This window comes from Ictidomys tridecemlineatus, chromosome 10 (assembly GCF_052094955.1).
Source record: "Ictidomys tridecemlineatus isolate mIctTri1 chromosome 10, mIctTri1.hap1, whole genome shotgun sequence".
NCBI lineage: Eukaryota > Metazoa > Chordata > Mammalia > Rodentia > Sciuridae > Ictidomys > Ictidomys tridecemlineatus.
This window is the reverse complement of record NC_135486.1, coordinates 39,927,571-39,949,696: the sequence shown is the minus strand read 5'-3', so window position 1 is coordinate 39,949,696 and position 22,126 is coordinate 39,927,571. Positions and strand designations below refer to the sequence as shown.

Sequence of the window (22,126 nt, the reverse complement as noted above, 5' to 3'; positions counted from 1 at the left end):
AGAGGCTCAGGAGGCTGAGGCAGGAGGATTGTGAGTTCAGAGCTAGCCTAAGGAACTCAACAAGATCTTGTCTTTAAATAAAATACAAAAAAAGGCTGAGGGTGTGGATCAGTGATTAAGCACTCCTTGGTTCACTCCCTGGTACAAAAACAAATTGCATAAAATAATGTATTGAAATATCTGGAAACTGTGATTGGCAGATAGTAAGGACTCAATAAATGAGTTTCCATCAAGTCCTACGGCACAATAATGTACAATTGATTAGTAAGAGTTGTGATTACCCTTCCAGAGAGCTCAGCAGTTACAAAGTGTCAAGGCCAATAGCTAACTGTCTAGCATAGAACCTCTGTGGAAAAGTTTGGTGAGAAAAGAAGAGAGCTTCCTAGCTCCTGAAAATTATTCTGGTAAGATTTCCTAACTCAATAGAAAATTTTTACAAGCCTTTAGGTAACTCTTCCTTCTTTCTTCCTATCAATAATTCTTTGTCTCCTCTTCTAAAAATGACGTTGAGCTATTTCTGCCATGCTTAAACTATGGTCAATATTAGTTTATATTTGGTAGAATGGCAGTCATGTGACTGTGAACGAATGACTTTAACTCTCAGCATTAGTTTCCTCGTTTGTATGATGGGAATAATGCATATTGATGGGATCATTGTGAAACTGAAAAGAGATAGTATTCAAAATGTGCTTGAGATGCCATGTGTACTTCCCATTTAAATGAACAGAGGAACACAATTTCCTTCTTGTGGGCAACCCTACGTATTGACTAGCTGAAACTTGGCCCTTGGCAACCTTTCTCTTTGGTTAGGGGAACACAAATTAGTACCTACAAGGACCCATCACCTGGGAGTAGAGGGTTCAGGGGAGTGAGGATGTGGTCCCTGCATCTTGGAGGAATTCGTCTTCAGGTCTTTTCACAGCATGTGTTAAGGGTTTTCTGTTTTACCTAAATGGCCAGGAGCAGCTCTTCTCTAGTTACCTGAAGGAAAGTACCAGAATAAAATGATTTCCTTTGTAGAACCAAGAATTTAGGTTAATACAAGTAAAAGCATTCTGATGGAACTAGAAGTCTCTTTCTTGGAAAAAATTTTGGAAGAATCTTTCCTTCCCTTGAGATCTTTAAGAAAAGATTAGTTTCTGCCTTTTGGGGTTATTCAGCCCATCTATCTCTGTTTGGGGTCAGAAGAAAGGACTGTGGCTTCTAGGGTCACCTTATTCTCTTTTTCTTTTTGGAGAGGCCTTTTTCTCCCTGCTTCAGGAAATAAGATGCCTAACTCATTGTGCCTGAGTGGCTATGCCCCAGAGCTATCCTCTGAGATCTTCCTTATAGGAATATCCAGATCTCCTAGCCACCAGGCCTGGGGCCAGAACATTCTGTTCCTTTGATCAACCATACCCAAGAGGGCTGAATGCCGACATGGGAAATGAGATGTAAATAAAATACTAGTTTCCAAAAAGGCAGTAACGCTGGGTACTGAGCTCTTCAGCATGTTCCACTGGGTGATTTTGACAGGACTTGGAGATGAACCAGAGCTCAGAGCTAGGAGAGGAGACGGAGGAACTTTGGCAACCAGATGCTCAGAGATGGACATGGAACCTCATCAGTGGGCCTGCCTCTAATGACTTCCAGCCACATCTCCCACACCAGCTGAAGGCCACTCTATTTTAAAATTTCTCTTGGGAAGTAGATTCCAAAATTTCCCCAAGTCTTCCCGTCAGGGGAGCCTCTGATTTCCAGTAAATCCAGGGTCACATAGTTTTCTATATTCATTTGCATTTAGTTTGAATACATTAGCATGCCACCCAGTCCTGGCCTCTGAGTCAAGGCAAGCCAGGGAGTGAATGCAAATAAGCTCAAGTCTTTGTGCCCCTGGGAAGTGACAGAGGGAGGCAGGCCCCGTCCCAGAGAGAGCCACAGCTCTGACTTTTTGGCAAGAGATTTTTGTCATCCCCGTAGCCTGCAGATCCACTAGTGGATCAGGCGGTCCTCTGTTTTCTGGACTCTAGGAACCTAGGAGAGGGATTAGAATCACATGATGGGTGTGGAAATTGTGCTTGGGGAGAACAGAAGTTGGGGTGTGGAGGGATCCTGAGGTCTGAGTAGAGAACAAGGGAGAAAGGAAAGGGTCAAGGAATTGGAGTAGACAGTGGGAAAAAGGGAAAGAGCTGGGGGTGAGGGTGGAGCAGATATGGAAGGCGAGTGGTTGAGTATCTGACTAGAGATCAAGGCAGTCCATGGGAAGAGGAGGCCCGGAGAAGGAAAAGAAGAGAGATGGGAGAGGGAAGAGGAGCAAAAGCCGGGGGTAAGTAGAGGCAAGTTGATGGGTAAGCATTGCCAGGCTGCCAGAGAACAGAGAGGGGTGTGGTTATAGAGGAAGTTAATGGTCAAAGTTAGAGAGTGGGTGGCCAGCTGGGGTGCCCAGGGCCAGGCAGGTATTAGACTGGGGTTTCTTGCTGGGACTTAGTCACCTCATGGGTCTGTCCTGGGACTGTCTAGAGTGTCACAAAAAAGTTTGAAAGCTAGGGCAGAAGTGAGGTAGTCCCCACAGCCTGAGGACAGGGTGGTTATCTATTGCAGCACCCCATGCTCTGAGACATGGAGTTTACTGACTACTGACTGTAGACCGGCCACATGCCACAGTGTAGGCCAGACAACTCCTAAGGCCACGCTCTCTACAGAGTCAGCCAGTGATGGGGACAGGAGTATGGACTCCAGTGTAAATCCCTTTGGATTTAATTTTGGCTTCACCAAGGAGGGCCTAGGAGAAGTTCTAATTCTTCTGTGCCTTTGTTTCCTCATCTGTAAAATGGGAATAATCATGCCTATTTCTCAGTTGTAGCGCAAGAACAAAACACCAGAATCCCTATGGAGTTTTTAGAACAGTAGCCAGCAGAGAGGAAGCACTCAACGGATACTACTAACGTTAGACATCGTGGCCCCAAATAAGAGGCATTGAAAAGCTTGCAGAGCTCGGAGAGAAACACAGATGGGCTCCCAACTTCTTGGCTCTGTGCCCAGTGTAGCAGCTGCTCTTATAATTTCAACTCAAGTTGCTGCGGCCACAGCAGTGGGCTATGTGGATGAGGGCCAGGCGTGGGTGCTGGCCAACCACAGGCTGGGAAATGGCAGCATAAACCGATGATGTTTCTTCCGGTTCAATAATTTTTTTTTTCCTTTTCAGAATCCACCCTCCCCAAAAAGAGGAGTCTAAGGAAAAGAAACCGCCCCTCTCTTTTCTTGGCAGAAGGGAATACAGGGTTGCAGGCAGGGGCCCAGCAAGAAGAAAGGCATGGGACCCTTCATAGTTTGTTCTGTCATTCTCCGACGGCAGCTCCTTCAGTAGGGTCTGTTAGTCTTGAATTTGTGGATAGGAAGGACTAAATGTCATTAGTGGTGTCTCTCCCTGTTCTGAGCCTCCCACTCAGACAGTGGGGGGCTGCTGGAGAGAGTCCTGGAGAAGAGGATGTATGGACGGATCGAATGCCACAGGACAGATCAGTACTGCCCGGCTGCACCATGCTTGTCTTATAACAAACATTTCTGAAGCCTCCAATATTTGCCAAGCTCTCAACCTTCCAGAGACCCAGAAACAATAAGACATGGCCGCCCTCCTGAAGGAGGTTACAGCCATACCAATTTCTTATCCACAGAGTCCTCTGTGTCACACTTAGCCTATTTGCACAGCTGCTATCTTGTGGCTGGAAGGAACGAACTGGTGAATTTTAAAAAGTTCTGAAAGGCTCCTTCGTGGATCATTCTCTGTATTATTAACTACTCAGACCCCACGGTAACGTGCCAGCCCCCAGTTGTTCCTCCTGCCCTTGCTCTTTCCTTTACAATCCAGCTGTTGATGCCGTGGGACATTTGGTGGCTCAGCTTGGAATACTTACTCTGGGCCCTAGTTTCCTCGTGTTTGGAGGTGTTATCCCAAGAAATAAATTTTAGTATAATAGAGTTTCTGTCTCTTGGGATCAGTCATAGAATTATGTCTTGTTGGCTCATATGATCCCAGGTTTATCCTCAGTCTGACTTCAGTGGTCGTCAGCTAAATTCACCCTCCCTGGATGCTTGGATATTTCAAAACTGGTCTATAAGCTGCATGTTGATGTCAGAATTCAGCAAATCCTTGGACTTCAGGATCATTAAAAAAAAAAAAAAGTAGCTACATCTGAGATCAGTGGTGTGGCCAGAGGGGCATTGTTCCTCTCTACTTGCTCCATCCACAAGCCACTCATCCATCTCTAAAGAATGGCACTGGGGCCAGAGATGGGACAGGCCTTTCTGTCATGGAGGCCTGCCAGCCTTGGTTTTTGCCCTTTGACCAAGAGTCCTAAGGACACTGAGATGGTGAGGTGATGAATTGAAAACAGAGAAACAAGCAGCTTTAGTTTCAGGTAGACAGAAATGGAAAGGAAGCTGTGGATATTCTTTAAGACGCTATAGGTTATGATTTATGCTCTGCTAACTAGAACTCTGCTATTTACTTGAAGTAGGACTTTGGGAAAGTCCCTCCTCTTGGCCTCAACTTCCTCATATGTAAAGTACATCTGGGATCAGTCAACACCCTTCAACAACCAGGCTTGACGTGCTAGAGTCTAGGTGTCCTAAGAGTCTCTCTAACTCCCAGGGATCAAAGAGTTTGACAACAGGTGGGAAGAGGTGGGGAGGAAGGGATAAGAAACATCCAGTGGGAGTCCTTGTGAATTTAGTTACCTGACAGCATGGGGCAAAGAGGGGAAAGAGAAAATAGGGGAAAGAGAAAATAAAGTGAAGAGTGAAGTGAATGAAGTAAAGCTTGTAGGACAGAGAGAGAGAAGGACAGAGAGAGATAAGGACAGGGAAAGTGGAAATCATAGAGGTGGCTGACCTGGCTTAGTGCTCTTTGGGTCCACCATGGCCAAGATTACTTTGTTAGGTAGGGGATGGGTAGTGGGTGTGTGGCAAACTGTATTTTCCAAAGAGAGTCATGATCATATTATCTTTTACATGTTATTTTTTTCAATGTGATCTTTCTATTTCCCTATCAAGAGGAATGCAGTCCAACCTTATGACTCTTACGACTTAAAGAACTCAGGAAATGTGATGGAAATTATTCCAGGTGAATTTGAGGCTTGGTCAGAAGCAGCATCCCCTTGGTTATCTTGGGACTACCTGAGACCATTGTGCTGGAGAGGCTGAGTCTCCCTTCTAGACCTTTCCCTTGAGGGTCCGGAAATGAATGATGCAGACCAGCCCATGATCCAACTAAGTACTACTGAGCAACCTCACTTTATACTCCATGAAGAAGAAGAATCATCCCGCTGAGCCCTGCCCAAATTCCTGATGTAGAAGAATCCTTGAGATATAAGAAAACAATTGTTGCTGTAAGTCACAAAGTTTTGGAGTAAAATTTACAGCACCATTAGTAACCATTTTAGGATTCATTATCGCCATAGAACTCAACTCAATAACTCTCTACCTTAAAATTAAAATGTACTCAAAGGCATCAAAATTTTCAAACCTTCTAGGTTATTTCCCTACTGTTATCCACCGCTCAAACCTCTACCTCAACCTCATCATAAGTCAAAAACTTTCATCGACCCTACTAGACCTAGTTTGATTAGAAAAAGCTATCCCCACACTTACTGCTAACCTCCATTCTACAGCCTCTATTAAAACCTCAAACCAAAAAGGCCTCATCAAACTATATTTTCTATCATTCCTAACCTCAACACTTCTAGCAATCATAGCCGTACTCTATTTCCACGTGTAATTTCAATTACAATGAAAATACTAACAAATAATGATCAACCAGCTACAACCATTAATCAACTTCCATAACTATATATAGCTGCCACTCCCATTGAATCCTCACGAATTAACCCTAACTCATCCCCTTCAAACATCATTCAGTTCTCTGAGTCCTCAAACTCGATTACAACCTCTACCTCATCATACAGTACTATAAAATATAACAATTAAGAACTCCACTAAAAATCCTAATAGTAAAACCCCTCAAATCACTACATTTGATCCTCTCGTCTCTGGGTTTTCTTCCATTGCTATAGCCGTAGTATAACCAAACACCACTAATATACCTCCTAAGTAAATTAAAAATACTATTAAATCTAAAAAAGACCCTCCAAAATATAGTACAACCCCACACTCAATTCCTCCACTAACAATCCATCCTAACCCTCCATAAATGGTTTGTTATCAAATAAAATGTATCAGAACAGGATAGTAGAAGTTTTAAAAACAAACAAAAAAACTATTGTTTCAAATAGTGATAAAAATTGTCTAGAATATATGTGATATTTTGAAACTAGTTTGGAAGCCAACTTTTAATTTTGTCCATAAGGGGCATTATAACAAAATTGCCATACTCTATAGGTACGCACACATGCGAACACACATTGGTATTGGTGCTGGGAATTGAACTTAGGGTCTTGAGTGTCGTATATTTTGAAAAACACATTTCATCATAAGAAGAAGATAAAAGCCATTATCTTCAACCTTGTAGCTCAGTGGTAGAGCACGGTCCTAGGTTTGGTCCTCAGCACCAAAAAGAAGGAGGAAGAGGAGGAAGAGGAAGAGGAGGAGGAGGAGGAGAAAAGAAAGAAAAATGCAAGCCATTATCTTCCCTCATAAAGACCAAAATGCAAGAGATAAACAACATCGAGTGTCAGAAAGGATGTGGAACAACCAGAAAGAACACTTATTCGTTCCTTGTAGGAGTGTAAATGGCATATGGAAAAATAGTTTTGCAGTATCTACTGAAGCTGAAAGTACATGTATCATTAATTCCTTTCCTAAGTATATACCCAATAGGTATTAATGAACATTTTTCCATTTTTTAAAAATGTTCATAAGTACAATTTATTTTAGTTGTTGATGAACCTTTCTTTTATTCATTTATTTATATATGATGCTGAGGATTGAACCCAGTGCCTCATACATGTGAGGCAAGCAGCTGTACCCCTGAGCCACAACCCCAGCCTGCAGTAATATTCTTAATAGCTCCAAACTGGAAACCAAACAAAAATATCCATCAAGGATAGAATGAATAGAAGAATTGTAGTACTCTCACACAATCGATAGAACTTTCCAGAAAAATCATGGACACATCTCATAAACATGATGTTGAGGGAAACCAGAGTCAAAAGCATACTTTACTTTGTAATTTCATTTATATAAAGTTGAAAAGAAAGTGAAATTGGGGCTGGGGTTGTGACTCAGGGATAGCACCCTTGCCTAGCACGTGTGAGGCCCTGGGTTCGATTCTCAGCACCACATAAAAATAAGTAAACAAAATAAAGGTGTTGTGTCCAACTACAACTAAAAAATAAATATTAAAAAAAAGAAGAAAGCAAAATTAAACTATGGTGTTAGAAGTTAGGACACTGGTTGTCCTTAGGGGTAGAGATTGAAGGAGAACGTGATGGGGAGTTTGGATGTTCTAATTTTTTTTTTTTTTAACCAGAGGCTCATTTTGTGTTCATTTTTTGAAATAACACTGAGTGGTGTACTCAGGACTCATGCACTTTCCTGCATGTATGTTATGCTGCAAAATAAAACATTAAAGAACAAATTTAGCTTTATGAAGTTTTATGAAGAGTTTGTCCATTTTTTTCTGACTTCTGCTAGAATCAGTGCACACTGCATTATGTCAGTGGGGGGAAAAAAGCAGAGTAGCACCGTCCTGATGTGTATGCCTGTCCGAAAAGATGCTTCCTAGCCTTTTAGAGACCATGGCACATGTAGAAAATGACAACATTGGAATGGCACATTGGGGCACCGGATGAGGCTCCTGGCAATCAACACCTACTGACCTCATCCCTCAGCTGTCCCCAGGATGAAGGGTGCCAATACCTCGGCATACCTGTGGGATAGCTCCTACTTAGTGTGGGGGAAGACATGGCCTCCATCATGCATTTCAAATTCTCTAAATTGGCAAAGAGGAAGAGTCTGGGCTTCCTTTGCCCTTCTGCTCTGGAGAACCCAGCTGTGTAAACTCCTCACGCCTGGATTATAGTTCTTACATAGTATTGAAGATTGGGGGGTTCTGGAGAGTCATGCAGCATTCTGGGCCTCTCCTCTATGTCATGATCTTTTCTTCTATCCTTGTTTTCCACCAAAATTCATTCCCCTTCCCATTGCTCATACCCTGAGGCCATTACACATTATTCCCAGGACCTGCTGCACTTGCCCCTCATCTACGAACATGCCCTAATCTCCCAAACCCCTTTCTTTGTCATGCCATTGTCTGTACCAAGAGTGATCAGCCTGTCATCTCTCTGCTCAGACCTCCTCTTCCCCATGAAGCCTTCTTCTACACACTTCCCTGAGGGCCACCACCCCACCTTGGTTTGTATTACTCTGTGTGTGTGTGTGTGTGTTGGGGGGAGGCACTTGATAACTGTTTCTCAAATGACTTATAGGCTAACCTCATTCCCACCTCTGTTCTGGGTGGTTACTCATTGTCCCCTTGAGTCAGAATCCCTGTCTTCTTAGGGGTCCTACCTGTCTTATGGCTGATCCATGTGCTGCCACCACACTGTCAGGGGGTAGGACCTTGCTGCAAGCTGCATGAGACACATCCTCCTTACTAGCTCCCACCTCTGGCCATCTGATGCAGGCTAGGTTGTCCCTGAGGGATGGGCTGATGATCAGTGAATCAGCATTAGGCAAATTGTGGTGTGACAAAGGGAAAGGATGACTGTGACTCAGTCTGGGTCCTGGCTCCCCTCATTCAAGCACCAACCTGCAGGAACAGAACATGGCCACAAGGGGCTCTACTGAGCAAATCATGCTCAGCAGAGAAGGGCCAGGTCGGAGAGCTTCAGGACCAGCTCTTGGCACATGGACAAGGAAACCCACTCCCTGGGTCTCTCCTTTCAGAGATCTCCAATGCTAAAGCTCCGCAGACCCTCATCCTGCTCAGTCTGCTTAGTCTTTATGTTTTACCTCTTACCTGTCTGGAAGCTGTTGTTTTATACCCTAGCACATTTCCCCTCACTTTCCCCTGCCCCTCTTTTCTTGCTGTCCCCAAGACCAACAGTCATCCTAGGAGGAAGACACCTGTACTTGTGTTAGTTCTGCCTCCTTTAGAAGAGCACATGCCTACACCAGGAGCAACCTGTTTTTTAGACATGGCAAGGACAGTTGTACTGTTTCATCTCTCTACACTCCTGACTCTGTCCCCTGGTCTCCTGGGTTCTGGGCTTCCTATCCCTGGACAGGATTCCTGAAGCCTCCTCTGTCTCCAGATAATCCTTTGTCCATCAACAGTCCACCCTGGAGCCACAGAGATCTCACTCCCATCAGGCAGCCTTTAGTGGTTCCCAAAATTCTGGACATTTACATGGCCCAGGGCCCCGAAGACCCACTGCCTGATTCTCCAGCCTTTTATCTTTCCTCTCTCCTTGCCCTCCATCCAGAAAGGCTGAAATATTTGTAATTGCCCCAACTATCGTGATGTTTCAAGCCTTTGTACTTTGCACACATTCTTTTCTGTGGACTGATGATCTCGCCCCACCCCTCCCCTGACACATCCTCCACCCTTATCCTTGCTCTTTATTTCTTACCTGGCAGAGCCCCATTCATTCGTCAACACTTCCAGTTCCTCTGTGAAGCCTTTCCTGACCCATTACTCCATCTCAATCCCCAGAATCCCTCGGATGAATGGATCTTTCATTATACCTGTCACTCATTGTGTCTGTCAATCATTAAAATAGCGACTCACATGCCTGCCTCCCCCCTCTTTTATTTCCAGGACTGAGGACTGAACTGAGGGCCTTGCGCATGCTAAACAAGTGTTCTGCCACTGAGCTAAATCTCCAACTCCTTGCCCTGTCTTTTTCACCGGTTCTTTACAGCTGAGTGAGACTCAGTATGTGGTAGGTGCTGCGTGAAAGGTGTTGCACTGGAGTGACTCCATCTCTGCACCTTGACCAAGTCCTTTCAATGCTCTGAACCCAGTGGCTGCTCTGCCAGATGGAGTGACATGAGAATCAGAAGACAGCACATATATTAAATAACTTTATAAATGACTAAGTGCTATGTGAATGTTTTTGTTGCATTTTTGTCTTCCAGACTAGTGTTTACCTACACTTGCCTGTGTGGAAATCCTCAGATTAAAGGAATGAGATGTGATCTTTTTTGTAATTTCTCCACCTTTCCAGTCAAAGGAAAAGCTGGTTAGGAGTAAACCATTAATTCGTCTCCCTTGCAGGCCCCCAGTCTTCTCTGGAGCTCTGGGTTAATGATTCCAATGTTGTTTTCTTCACAGGGCCAATTAGTGTCTAATCTTTGGCATGTTCCCTGCTTTCTTAAGAATAACTTGACTCACTTCAATAATTCCTCAGCCTGGGGTCAGGAACCTTGTTTTGAAGGAGGAAATGGTGGATGTGAATAGTCTTGAATTGTCTTCCCTTCTTGACAGGGTCCTCCATTCCATGTCCACTATTCCCTATAAGGACCAAAAAGATCTCTCCCCACCAAAAAGTTGAAGTCTGCAACTACCCTCAGAAGTAGCTTTAGGAATTAGCTGTGGAAATTCTAGCAATTGTAGCCTAACTCACAACTTCCTTCCTGTGAGGTTTGAGGATTTGTTTTTGGAATTCCAGGAGAAAGAATTCTGGTCCTGACTTTCAAGAGTTACTTTCGGGGGTGGGGGTGGGGGTGGGGGTGGGGTGGGGTGGGGGTGGGGTGGGAGGGATGGGGGCAGGGACTGGGCTGCCTGGAGCCATAGCTCCAGGCAGGAGTGGTCCCTGGTGGAGAGCAAGGCCTGGAATTCCAGGCGGGAGGTCTGTTTACAGCTGTAGTGAGGGCAGCCGAGGCTGGGGATAGAGGTCTGTGAGCCAGACACAGCTTAAGGGTGGTCTGGACACTCTTTAGATAAGGCCATCTAGGGGCTGTGAGCTCACTAAAGTTCAAACACCAACTCACAGTTGCTCACGACCAGGAGTCTCCCCAGCCCCCATCCCTTCCTCCTCTTAATCCAGTAAATTCCATGCTCACCTCTGTAGAGTTTTGGCAAGTCTCAGGTTCTTGTGGTGCCCCTGTCTCTTGGGACTTATTCACTTTGCCTGCACCTCATGACTCCAATACATCTCTGCATAAAAAAGTGGGTTAGGGAAACACTGTTCTGCAAATGTCCCACTAAGTGACAAAGCAAGCTACCTTCTTGAGCCAACAGTGTTCTCATTTGTAAAAAAAGGGACATCATTCCTTTTCCTAACAACCAATCCCAGCCCGTATACATGTCATTTAAAATATGAATCTTAACAAAAGAGGCTCCCATGCCACTTTGGGACATATCACAGAAAAGTGAAAGCACCAAAGAAAGGAATTAAGACATATCTGGGGCAATAACAACTTTATTACATCTGCCACCGTCATTTTAGGGCTGATAAACAGACAATAAACCCTCTATTATACCCCCCTCGCTAAAGATATACAATTCTCAGTGGGTTGTGGTGGCTCATGTCTGTGATTCCAGCAGCTCTGGAGGCTGAGACAGGAGGATGGAAAGTTTGAGGGCAGCCTCAGCAACATAGCAAGGCCCTAGCAACTTAATGAAACCCTTTCTCAAAATAAAAAACCAAAAAGGGCTGGGGTTGTGGCTCAGTGGTTAAGCATTCCAGATTCAATTCCTGGTAAGTCTTATGCCTGCCTCCTTGTTCCGGCCTCTTGCTTTGCCACCATAAAGAAAAATATCATTCAGGTTCATGTGTTTACCATACCCTTTTGTCTACATTTTTACCAAACATATATGCAATACATCATATGATCTTGTTTCTTAACTCTTTTTTTTAGGTGTAGATGGACACAACACAATGTCTTTATTGTTATGTGGTGCTAAGGATCGAACCCGGTTCCCGCCTGTGCTAGGCGAGTGCTCTAACGCTGAGCCACAATCCAAGCCCTTTTAACTCTTTTATAAGTAAATTATATTCTATTCTGTGATTTGCATTTTTAAAAATATAACTGAGCAAACTGTATCTACACTGATTGTCACTTTCAAATATTTCAATCCATATCCCATAGTCATATCAATTGTGTTGATGGAAATTTGGTCTACTTCCAGTACTTACTATTATTTTGCTATCAACATTCTCATGACCATCTCCTAGAAAATGTATGATTGTTTCTCTGGGGTGTATGCCTAGGCAGGGAATTGCTAAATCTAGACAGTGGTCCTCCCTGTTCTGATTGCCAGCAAATGTTGCTGCTCCCCTTCCCCCACCTCAAGAGGAGGACCTCCATGTTCTCAATCTATGGATCTTTAGGGGGGAAGAAAAATTATCAAGAGTAGGGAAATGGTAGAGTTCCCAGCCCAAGATCTGTGACTCTCAGCCATCACCCTGGGTCACCCAAAGAGGGAGCATTCCTATTGACACAACTGAGCATGAGTGTGAGATGGGGCAGGGAGGGGTCTCAAGCTGCAGCACAGCTGACGTCACAGAATCCACTGTGATGTCACTGCTGAGCTGTGGAACATGGAAATTCAGACACAACTCAACAGACCATTCTCAGGTTGAATGGTTCTTTATTTAATCTGCAGTAAAGGAAGCTGGAATAGGCTCTTTTGGGATAGTCCCCTGATCCCTGGGCCCCTCTTAACTTCTGGCTCTGGGTTGTATTTCATGGGTTTCAAAGGTCATCGTCTCCATGACCTCGGATGTCACAGAACCAGTGAGGTCCAGACCCTGGCCACTCTCTGCTGTCTCCATGATGGCCTCCATGGTGGTCCTCTCTTCTCTCTTAGCTGTGACGTCCATATCTCTGCCGCGCACTGAGGCCACCCCTTTAGTGGTAAGGTTGGCTTTGACCGTCTTCAAGAAAGAGCCGATCCTGCCCATTCTCTTGTTGGCCGAACCGGAGCTTGTGGTTGATAAGCTCCTCCCAGACTTGTGGGAGCTCCTGGACTCCTTGGTGATGGGGGAGCGACTGATGCCTTTGTGGGTACTGCTGTGCTTGCTGCCTCCGGGGCTGCTGCGACTTTTCCCCTTTTTATCCTCTCTAACAGTTCGGCGGCCAGTTGACTTCCGGGAGATCTTGTCCCCTGTCTTGTGGCGACCTTCACCCCTGCGGTGATGGGTACTCCTACTCACAGTTCTGTCCTTTTCTCTCCTCTCCCTTCTTTCCCTCCTCTCCTTGTGGACTTCTGTTCTGATGTGGGAGCTTTGCTGCCGTTTCGCCTGGCCACCCTTGTCACTCAGCCTGGTTGGGGTGAAAGATCCTGCTGCTGAATTCTTATCTGGTTCTCCAGCAGTTTTCCCAGCAGCAGGTTCTACCCCAATATTCCCCACGCCCTCTGGGGAGAAGCTGGAGGATGTGCTGGGAATACCTTCCAAGGGCTTGTTTGCAGCCAGGCCTACCTTAAGGCTCTTAGGGGACCCCTTGGCAGAGCCTGCAGTGGCCACATGAGTTTTGCTTCCTCTTGCACCAGTGAGGGTCGCATCAGCTTTGTCTCCGCCTGCCTGTCCAGAGCCTGCTGCTCCCTCTGTCGCTGACTCTTTGACATGCTCTTTAGATTTTGTTCTTGGGATGGCTATATTAGTCTTGGATGTGGATTTGTGGGAGCCATGCTGGATTCCCTCCCCCCCAACATAAGCAGCAGAGGTGGCCCCACACACCTCAGAAACCATGTGGAGGCTCCTGATGCTAACCTGGTCTTGATCCCCTTTAGCATGTAAATCCCCAGCCCCCAAACTTGTCTTGTCCTCTTCCTCAAACGCAGGCATGCAGATCATCTCCTCGGCTGGGATGGCGTACGTACTGCTGTTACTGTCCACTGGTGGTCGCAAGAGGTAAATTAGTTTTTCCCAATAGGCAAAGAGGTCTTCCCGGGCATCCAGAGGAGGGCACAGCTGCAGGTAGCACGACCGGCCGGTGGCAAATTTCAGGCGCAGCTGTTGTTTGTCACGGTCATGAACAGAGATCCTTACAAACTTCAAGGGAAGGAGTCTGGTGAGCTCCAGGGTCTTTGAAGACTTACGACCTTTCCCCTTGGTGCGTCCAGCGAGCCCCTCATGTCCAGCAGCTGGCCGGGCCAGCAGCATGACATCAGGGAGTGGGAGAATGGGGCTAGTGCAAGCGATGCCGACGGTCACCATCCGGACTCGGTTGTGCACATCAATCACTTCTCCTCTTTTGGTGATCTGGATGAAGTCGCTTTCAAATATCGGTGCGTATTTGAATATGTCATATTCTCCCTTGTACAGCTGCCGCTGCAGCTTCCCCATGGTGGTATTGAACATGCCCACCCCAGAGCCACTTTGGGCAGTGTAGTATGGTAACAGACACTCACTGTTCGCGGTCATCTTTTATCATAAGAGCGCTGGCAAGGCTGGTCCGAATCTTTCTTAGCCTCCTGGGCAGATGAGGGAGCAGAAGCGGTGCTCCTGGGTCACAGAAGTGGTGCCACAGCAGGTCTCTCAACACCAAACCACCCCACCCCACAAACCCCTCCACCTTTGCCTCAGAGCCTCCCAGAGGCCAGGCTTGGGGTGGGAGCACAAATGATAGACAAGGGGGCACTGTAGTGTGCCTGGATCCCAAACTGAATCTCTTTAAAGATTGAAGAGATGCAGGGTGGGTTCCAAGAGATTGTCTTCTGGGTCTAACCCCCTCACCTCCACCTGTGATATTTTACTTCGCTGAGAGTCAACAAACTGCAGTCCTAGTGGGAGAAGTGACCACCCTCTTGGCCTCAACCCCCTGCACAGCCATATTTATCCTCTGCTCCCTTTGTGACCTGTCACTGTCACATACCCCTTTGTTTTCATACCCCAGTTGCTCCTACAGAGGACAGGGCCACCCTGCCAAGGGACTCAGGTATGTGCAAAAATAAAGATTTTTCAAATGGAACAATTTTGTATGGGTGCTTCCTTCCCAACCCAAAATTCAAGAGACTCAACAACAGGAATGTGTCTATGAGACTGCAAGAGGATGGGAGAAATGTGAACCATCTGAGTTCATGGTTTAATTTTATTGAGTAATTTAGAATTGGTAGTCTTGGTCCTTAGCCTGTCCTTCCATAAAATTGCAGTAGATGTTGACAATGATAATTGTAAACACTAACTATGACCTTTAATAGTTAACATAATTTAATAATGAAAAAGGTTTCTTCTCCTAAGAACTATATTACATATTTTGCATGCTATTGTAAGAACCCATAGAGTTTGATATTATTGTTATTGTACTCATTTTACAGATTTTTTAAAAAATTAAAAAGGTTGTATCACTTACATTTTCATAAACTAATATTGTTTAAATCCAGGTCTAACTGACTCTAAAATCTTCATTCTAAACACTACAGAGACTCTGCTTCCTGATGCCATATGCTGAGCCACTCTCCTCCATCATGCCTTCCGCTGTGATGTTCTGTCTCACTTCCGGCCCAGAGCAATGGAGTAGGCCATCTATGGACCAAAAAGAAACCTCTGAAACTGTGAGCCCCAAATAAACTTATCCTTCTCTACATTATTCTTGTCTTTTGGTCACAGTGACCAAAAAAAAAAAAAAAAATGCTGAACAAAACAGAAATTGGTACCAGGAAGTGGGGTTGTTGCTGTGACTAACCTGACCATGTGGTTTAGAAACTTTTGGAGCTTTTTGGAATTTGTGGAAGGAATTTTGAAAAGTTTAAATATGCAAACTGGAGAAGTCTTAATTTGTTGTAAATGGAGCTTAATGGGTGATTGGGAAGAGTGTAAAGATTGGGCTCATGAGGTTTCAGAGAAGGAGGACTCTATTGGAAATTGGACTAGAGGCCACTTGCATTACACTGAGGCAAAGAAGTTGTCTACTTTTGGCCCATGTTCTGAAACTTTCTGTAAAGCTGAATTTAAGGTGAATTAATCTGGTGGAGGAAATGTCGAGGAAGTACAGCATTGGGGTGGCATGGATATTGCTGGTACTTTAAGCCAAATTAATCATGATAAACAGGAACAGGAAACAGAAATATTTGAAAAACTTGATATTTAGGTCAGGTATGGTGGTGCACGCCTGTAATCCCAGCAGCTCAGTAGGCTGGGACAGGAGAATTGCTAGTTGAAAGCCAGCCTCAGCAAAGGTGAGGTGCTGAACAACTCAGTGAGACCTTGTCTCTAAATAAAATACAAAATAGGGCTGGGGATGTGGCTTAGTGGCCCAGTTCCCCTGAGTTCAATCATGGATTACATGCACCCCCACCTGTGTGTGTGTGTGTGTGTGTATGTGTGTGTGTGTGTGTGTGTGTGTGTGTGTGTGTATGCAGACCAACAGAGGGCTGATGAAGTGGCTCAGTGGTTAAACACCCCTTGGTTCAATCCCTGCTACAAAAACAAACAACAACAACAAAACAACAACAAAACACTTTGCTGTTTGGCCAGAAAACTGCTAAGAAAGTTGTGGTAGTTAAAGACATTTCAACCACTGAAGAAATGCTAAGTACTTTGCACAGTGATAATGGGAAAGATGGCTTGGGGACATCTTAGGGATTGGCAACACCACACCCATCTCAGGCTCAAGGGTGTAAAAGGAAAAATTTCCTTTGAGAAGAGACCAAGGAAGAATCAGCCTGTGAGACAGTAGTTGCCTATGTTTCTCCTTTGCTAGCAAAGCAATAAAACTTCTTTTTCTCAAAACCATGTCCTCATTACTAGATTGACATCAGGGACAAGGACCAAGATTTTGGTATCAAATTTGGCAATCCAGATGGGACCTGAGAGCAGACCCTGCTCTAACTTTTCTTGGGCAGGCCTGGCTTTCCAAGCAACCCTACTCCATGCTGAAGATCTAAGATGAACTTGTTGAAAACCACTGGTGGGGAGTTAGGAAATAGATGAATTTGCTTCGAATGGAACTGGAGGAGCTGTTTCTATGAGGGAGGGAATGAGGGACCATCCCAGCAGATGCTAAAGCTTCTTTTGCTGCAGGGAACTCCTGCCTTCTCTCCCTGAACAGTACAGATCACTCCATCTTGGTCTACTTTGAGAAAAAGGAAACAACTCAGTAAAGTTGTGACACCCTTGGCCATCTAGCAAGTCTCCCCCTGTGCATGCTAAGACCTTTGCTTCTACACATCTGGTTTCTCTTCATGGGAACATCTGAACCCTCTTTGTGGAGACAACTCTGGCACCACTGATGTAGGAGCCATGGTGAAGCAGGATTAGAGAACCTAGGGATATTTACTCCCTTCTGGTCTATTCTAAGTTCTCATCTGTTTGTTGGCCTTAGGTTTGGAAATTCCCTCTGGTTGCCTGTGTTTTTGTTTGTGTCTATTACTTCCTTTTTAAAGACATGGGCAATATTGTGCTGATTCTATAGATTATCTCTTGGGAAAGGTCTTGGCTAGTTGGTTTCAAAGGTTCCCATCAATTGGCCATGATTTGGGGGATCCTTTCTGATTGTCTGTCTCTGTGTTTCCCTTTTGTACAATCTTGCAGTTGGAGTTGGGTCTATTAGAGGTAAAGTAAGATGAAGAAAGGGCCACCTAAAGGCATAAGCCTGTCCAAGAAAAAAAAATGATGATTTACTGTAATGATCCTGCCTTTCAATGTCTTTCTGAATTATTGTACAGTCTTGCAGCTGGAATTGGTCTGTCAGAGGTATTATAAGTGGGAAAATTTATGCATGTGCAGGTCTGTCTGTTTTAAAGGTTCCCATGTATTGGCTATGATTTGGGGGAATCCTCTCTGGTTATCTGTGTTTTGTCTTTATCTGAGACTGACCCTTTAAAACATCAGTCATGCTGTGTTAATCCTACTGGTAATCTCTTGAGAAGAAAGATCTTGGCTTAATGAGTCACCTTTAGGTATAAGCCTAAGAGAAAGATGCTTTACTATACAACAATCTGGCCTTTAAATTATTTTCTGGATTATTATACAATCTTGCATTTGAAGTCAGAGGTAAAGTATATGGAAGAGATTCTGTATGCATAAGCATTCATGCAGTTGCATGATAAGAAGTTTGAACAGTCAGAAATTGAGTTAAGGATGCAAAAAGTCACTTCTTCTGTTGTGCAGGACAGGACACCAGAAGAAAGGATTAAAAAAATGATTTAAGTACTTTCCACACAGTCCTGGCAATCTGGCCCTCTCCTAGAATAAAATTTGTTGTGTAATTTAAATGCATAGATAACATTTATAAGAATTGTTTCAGAATATAAATTTTTAAAAGGGTATGAAACTAGAAAGAGATATAAGAAAGTTATATGGATGGAAATTAGAAGGTAAAAGGAATGTTTCTGGATGAGAAAAGTATTTTGTATGATAAAGTGTAATACTCTTGTACTAAAGTTCAAGATATGGAAGAAAGGACAAAACTAAAAATGTAAACAAGTTATAGAATGTCTAAATTGCAGAAAGTTTGTGGAACATTAAGCTCAAAAAGTTCATATGTGATTAAATTGGCTATAATTAGCAAAGTCAGTCAAAGCTTTTCAAAATTTAATGTACCGATAGGAAGCAAAGTCTGAAATATTGATCTGGTCTTATCTAGCAAGATAATTTTCTTGTATTTGTTAGGTTTTATTAGTTGGGGAAAATAAGTGTTAAAGGAACTAGGATTTGCACCTGTTTTAAAGTAAAAAATGATTACTTTAGTAATTGGTTAAACAAACAACTGTTACTTAGATTATAACAATATAGTTGACACCCTAAATATATGTGACTAGATAAATATATGTGACTAGATGTATGCATCTGAGAACTATATTTGTCTAAGTCTTGTCTAAACATTATGTAAAAGTTCATAAAATAAAAGTTTATGTAAGTTTACCAGCAAGATAACCAATAAATGTTCTCTTTTATACATTGTATCTGATATAGAAGAGCCACACTGCCATTTGAAGAAGAGACCTGTCTTATATGTTTGCTTTGACTAAGTTGATTTCTGGTCATTAACACCTCTTTCCTAAAAGATGTAAGGCTATCCTTTGACTTTTGCTAGTACTGCTAACCCACTCAGATCTGTGATTATTGTACTGCACAGTATGGATTGTAAATTTTACTTTAAAAATTAAACTTAGTTAAATGTAAAACTTAGGAGAGAATTTTACCAAGTGTGTGTTCTCTAAACTAAAACTGTCTGTAGCAATAGTTTCCTTCAGATTTATATAGAAATAACAAATTTGGTTGGTATTTATTTATGTCATTTGCTTTATAACTGATTAAAAGTAACCTGTGTTAATTAGTTTCAAAATATAAATTAAACCTGTTGTCAATAAGTTATGTATAAAATTTTGTGTTATTCTTTACACTGGGATGGGAATTTAAATGTATTTTTTGGAAGGTAATAAGGAAAGCCTGATTTGTTCAAAGATTGACAATGTAGAATATGAAAATATTCTGCCACCATTTTTTTTTAAACAAAAAAGGAAGTTAAGAGCTCTCTTAGCAGCTGGGAATAGTCTCTGTAGTCCTGGTTGTCATGCACCTGTAGTCCCAGTTGTCAGGAGGCTAAGGCAGGAGGATCATGAGTTCAAAGCCAGCCCCAGCAAAAGTGAGGCACTAAGCAACTCAGTGAGACCCTGTCTCTAAATAAAATAAAAAATATGGCTCAGGATGTGGCTCAGTGGTCGAGTTCCCCGAGTTCAATCCCCAGTACCAAAAAAAAAAAAAAGAAGAAGAAAGAAAAGAAAAAAAAGAGCTCTCTTGCCATCTCTGATAAGTTTCAGATGTAATTCATCCTATGTTAACTAATATTCAGATAGACTCATGAAATAATACATGAGAACTTTGTAGAATGATATTTTTAAAAGGAGCAAAAATGAGATTCAGAAATAAAACACTTTTTAAGATTTGTCACGAGGTCAGTCTCACCTGAGTAAAGGCTCTGGTGCTCATTAGTCTCCATGTCTCCATGTTAGGATGGCTCCAAAGTAAGCTAGAACTAAGCTTATTTAAAGTTGTGTTCATCTGGGCATGGTGGCATATTTCTCTGATCCCAGAGGCTCAGGAGGCTGAGGCTGGAGGATTGGAAGTTTAAAGCCAACCTCAGCAACTTAGTGAGGCCCTAAGCAACTTAGCAAGACTCTGTTTCAAAAACTAAACGTAAAAAGTGTTGAGGTAAAGTGATAAAGCACCCCTGAGTTCAATCCCTGGTACAGAGAGAGAGAGAGAGAGAGAGAGAGAGAGAGAGAGAGAGAGAGAGAGAGAATAAAGCTGGGTTCAGAAGATAGATTTTTTGTGTGTGTTGTTTTAATAGTTATTGTTATATATCCAGGTAAACAGTGGATATAATACAAAACTTAAGAAAAGGTTTGGGTAAATTGTAAAAGGTGTTAGGGCTTGTAAAAGAGTTTTTAAAAAGTAAAAATTGTAGGTAATTGAGGTGATAAATAATGTGGGTCTTTATTGAAGCTAAATAGACCCAAAGATACATTTGGCTGGGGATATAGTTCAGTTGGTAGAGTGCTTGCCCTTGCATGTACAAGACCCTGGGTTCAATCTCCAGCACCACTACAAAAAAAAAAAAAAAAAGGAAAATGAAAAAAGATACATTAGTGTTCATTTTTAATTTTCCTTGTAAAACTTTATAACCATTGCCTATTAGTGTTTTGCAGAAATGCTGCTTCTAACAGAACAACCTGAATTAGTTTGAAACAATAAGCCATCGCCTATAGGAGAGACAGAATATAATGCTGACTTGTTGCATTAATACTGACTTTAATTAAAATAAAGGAAACTATAAAATTATAGATATTAAAGTTATAACCCATTGCTCCCACTTTGAGACCAGTAAAACTGGCTTGCTAGATGTTTAAAACCAAAAACTTGGAGACCAAAGTCAAGGAAGTAAAAGGGCCAAGAAAAAGCAGCCAACTATTTGGCCCTTGTCCTCTAAGCTCAACCAGGAACCAGAGAATGACGAGATGCTTCTATGGGTCCTATAGCTGGTGAGTCATCTGATCTGCTGATCAGGGGGATCAAGGGGACCCTAGAGAACAGAAAGCCAACCAGTGCACACTCTTCAAAAAAGAGGACCATTGGAGAGAAAAATGTCCCTGATGCTTCCAAGAGCAGCCATGTATGATTGGCAAAATACTTGCCTAGCAGATGGCACTACTGGTAGATAAAAGTTAAAGGAACCAAGAGGCTTCTCACATGTTCCCAAGAGAGATCCTGAGGAATCTCAGCTGACTCTTAGTAAGTAGTAGATAGGAACAAGGTCAAGTTTGATCATCTTGGTCTTAGACACTTGGCAGGAGAGTATAACCAAAGCACAGAACTACATAGATATTTAGGAGAGAAAAATGACTCTTTTGGGTTAACTTGAGATGTACACTTGTGTCAGCCCAATCAAAAGTAAATAAAAATAGAGGCTGTTTAGGAAGGGTTCTTGAGCCGGAGCTATAGCTCAGTTGGTAGAGTGCTTTCCCTGGCTTCATTCCCCAGCATCAAAAAAAAAAATAAAAAAAAAAAAGGAAGAGTTCTTATGTGGAAATGCCTAATATTAACTATCAAAAAAACTCTAGAATCACATGTTTGTCCTGGGTGAACTTGAGCTTGATCTTGATCTTATAGACCTACAAATCATCCTAACCTCCTACATAGATAAATTTAATTTTTTTTTACTAATACAATTATGAGTTACTGTCTTCATGTTGAGACACTGGCTGAAATGCTAATTGCTTTGGGGCTAATCATTTGCCAAAAAAAGTAATGCTTTGCTGTCTTGTTTATTATCTTAGCAAGATCCCTGCCCTATGACTGCCCTGTCCAGTTACCCACCAGCTGCCACCATGGATCTCTGAACTGTCCTGATGATGAATACCCTTAACTTTCCATGCCCCACCTGATAGAAAACAAGGACTTCAGGTCACTTCCCCCGACAACTTTGCCCTTTCTCAACAGGAAGTAGTTTGGTGGTATTGTCACCCACTTTTTTTTGTCACCCACTTTTCCATAGAAATGAAATGTAGAAAATTAACAGTGGGGAAATGTTACAGTGGTCCACTTCATGCTTCGAAGATAGCCCTTGCTGCTCTGCCACTACAACTTACTTTTAAAACAGATGCTTTTTTCTCTTCCTCTCTCCCTCCTCCTTAACCTTTCCCCCTCTCTAATCTCGGGGAAAACACACTTACCTCTCTTCCCTGCCTAGGGAGAGTTATCTATCCTTGAGCTCACCCACCATAGAAATAAATTAA

The 22,126-nt window shown here is 43.1% G+C and overlaps 1 protein-coding gene across 1 annotated transcript; it reads right to left on the bottom strand.

Moving 5' to 3' along the window:
- Positions 1 to 12,515: 12,515 nt before the first annotated feature.
- On the bottom strand, positions 12,516 to 14,312 carry Garin4 (golgi associated RAB2 interactor family member 4). Its single transcript, XM_005329523.3, has one exon. It carries the CDS (start codon positions 14,310 to 14,312, stop codon positions 12,606 to 12,608), a length of 1,707 nt encoding a protein of 568 aa, XP_005329580.2. The 3' UTR covers positions 12,516 to 12,605.
- Positions 14,313 to 22,126: the final 7,814 nt, after the last annotated feature.

Coding starts and splice junctions, on each gene's coding strand:
- Garin4 (XM_005329523.3), bottom strand. CDS start 14,312: ATGACCGCGAACAGTGAGTGTCTGTTACCATACTACACTGCCCAAAGT.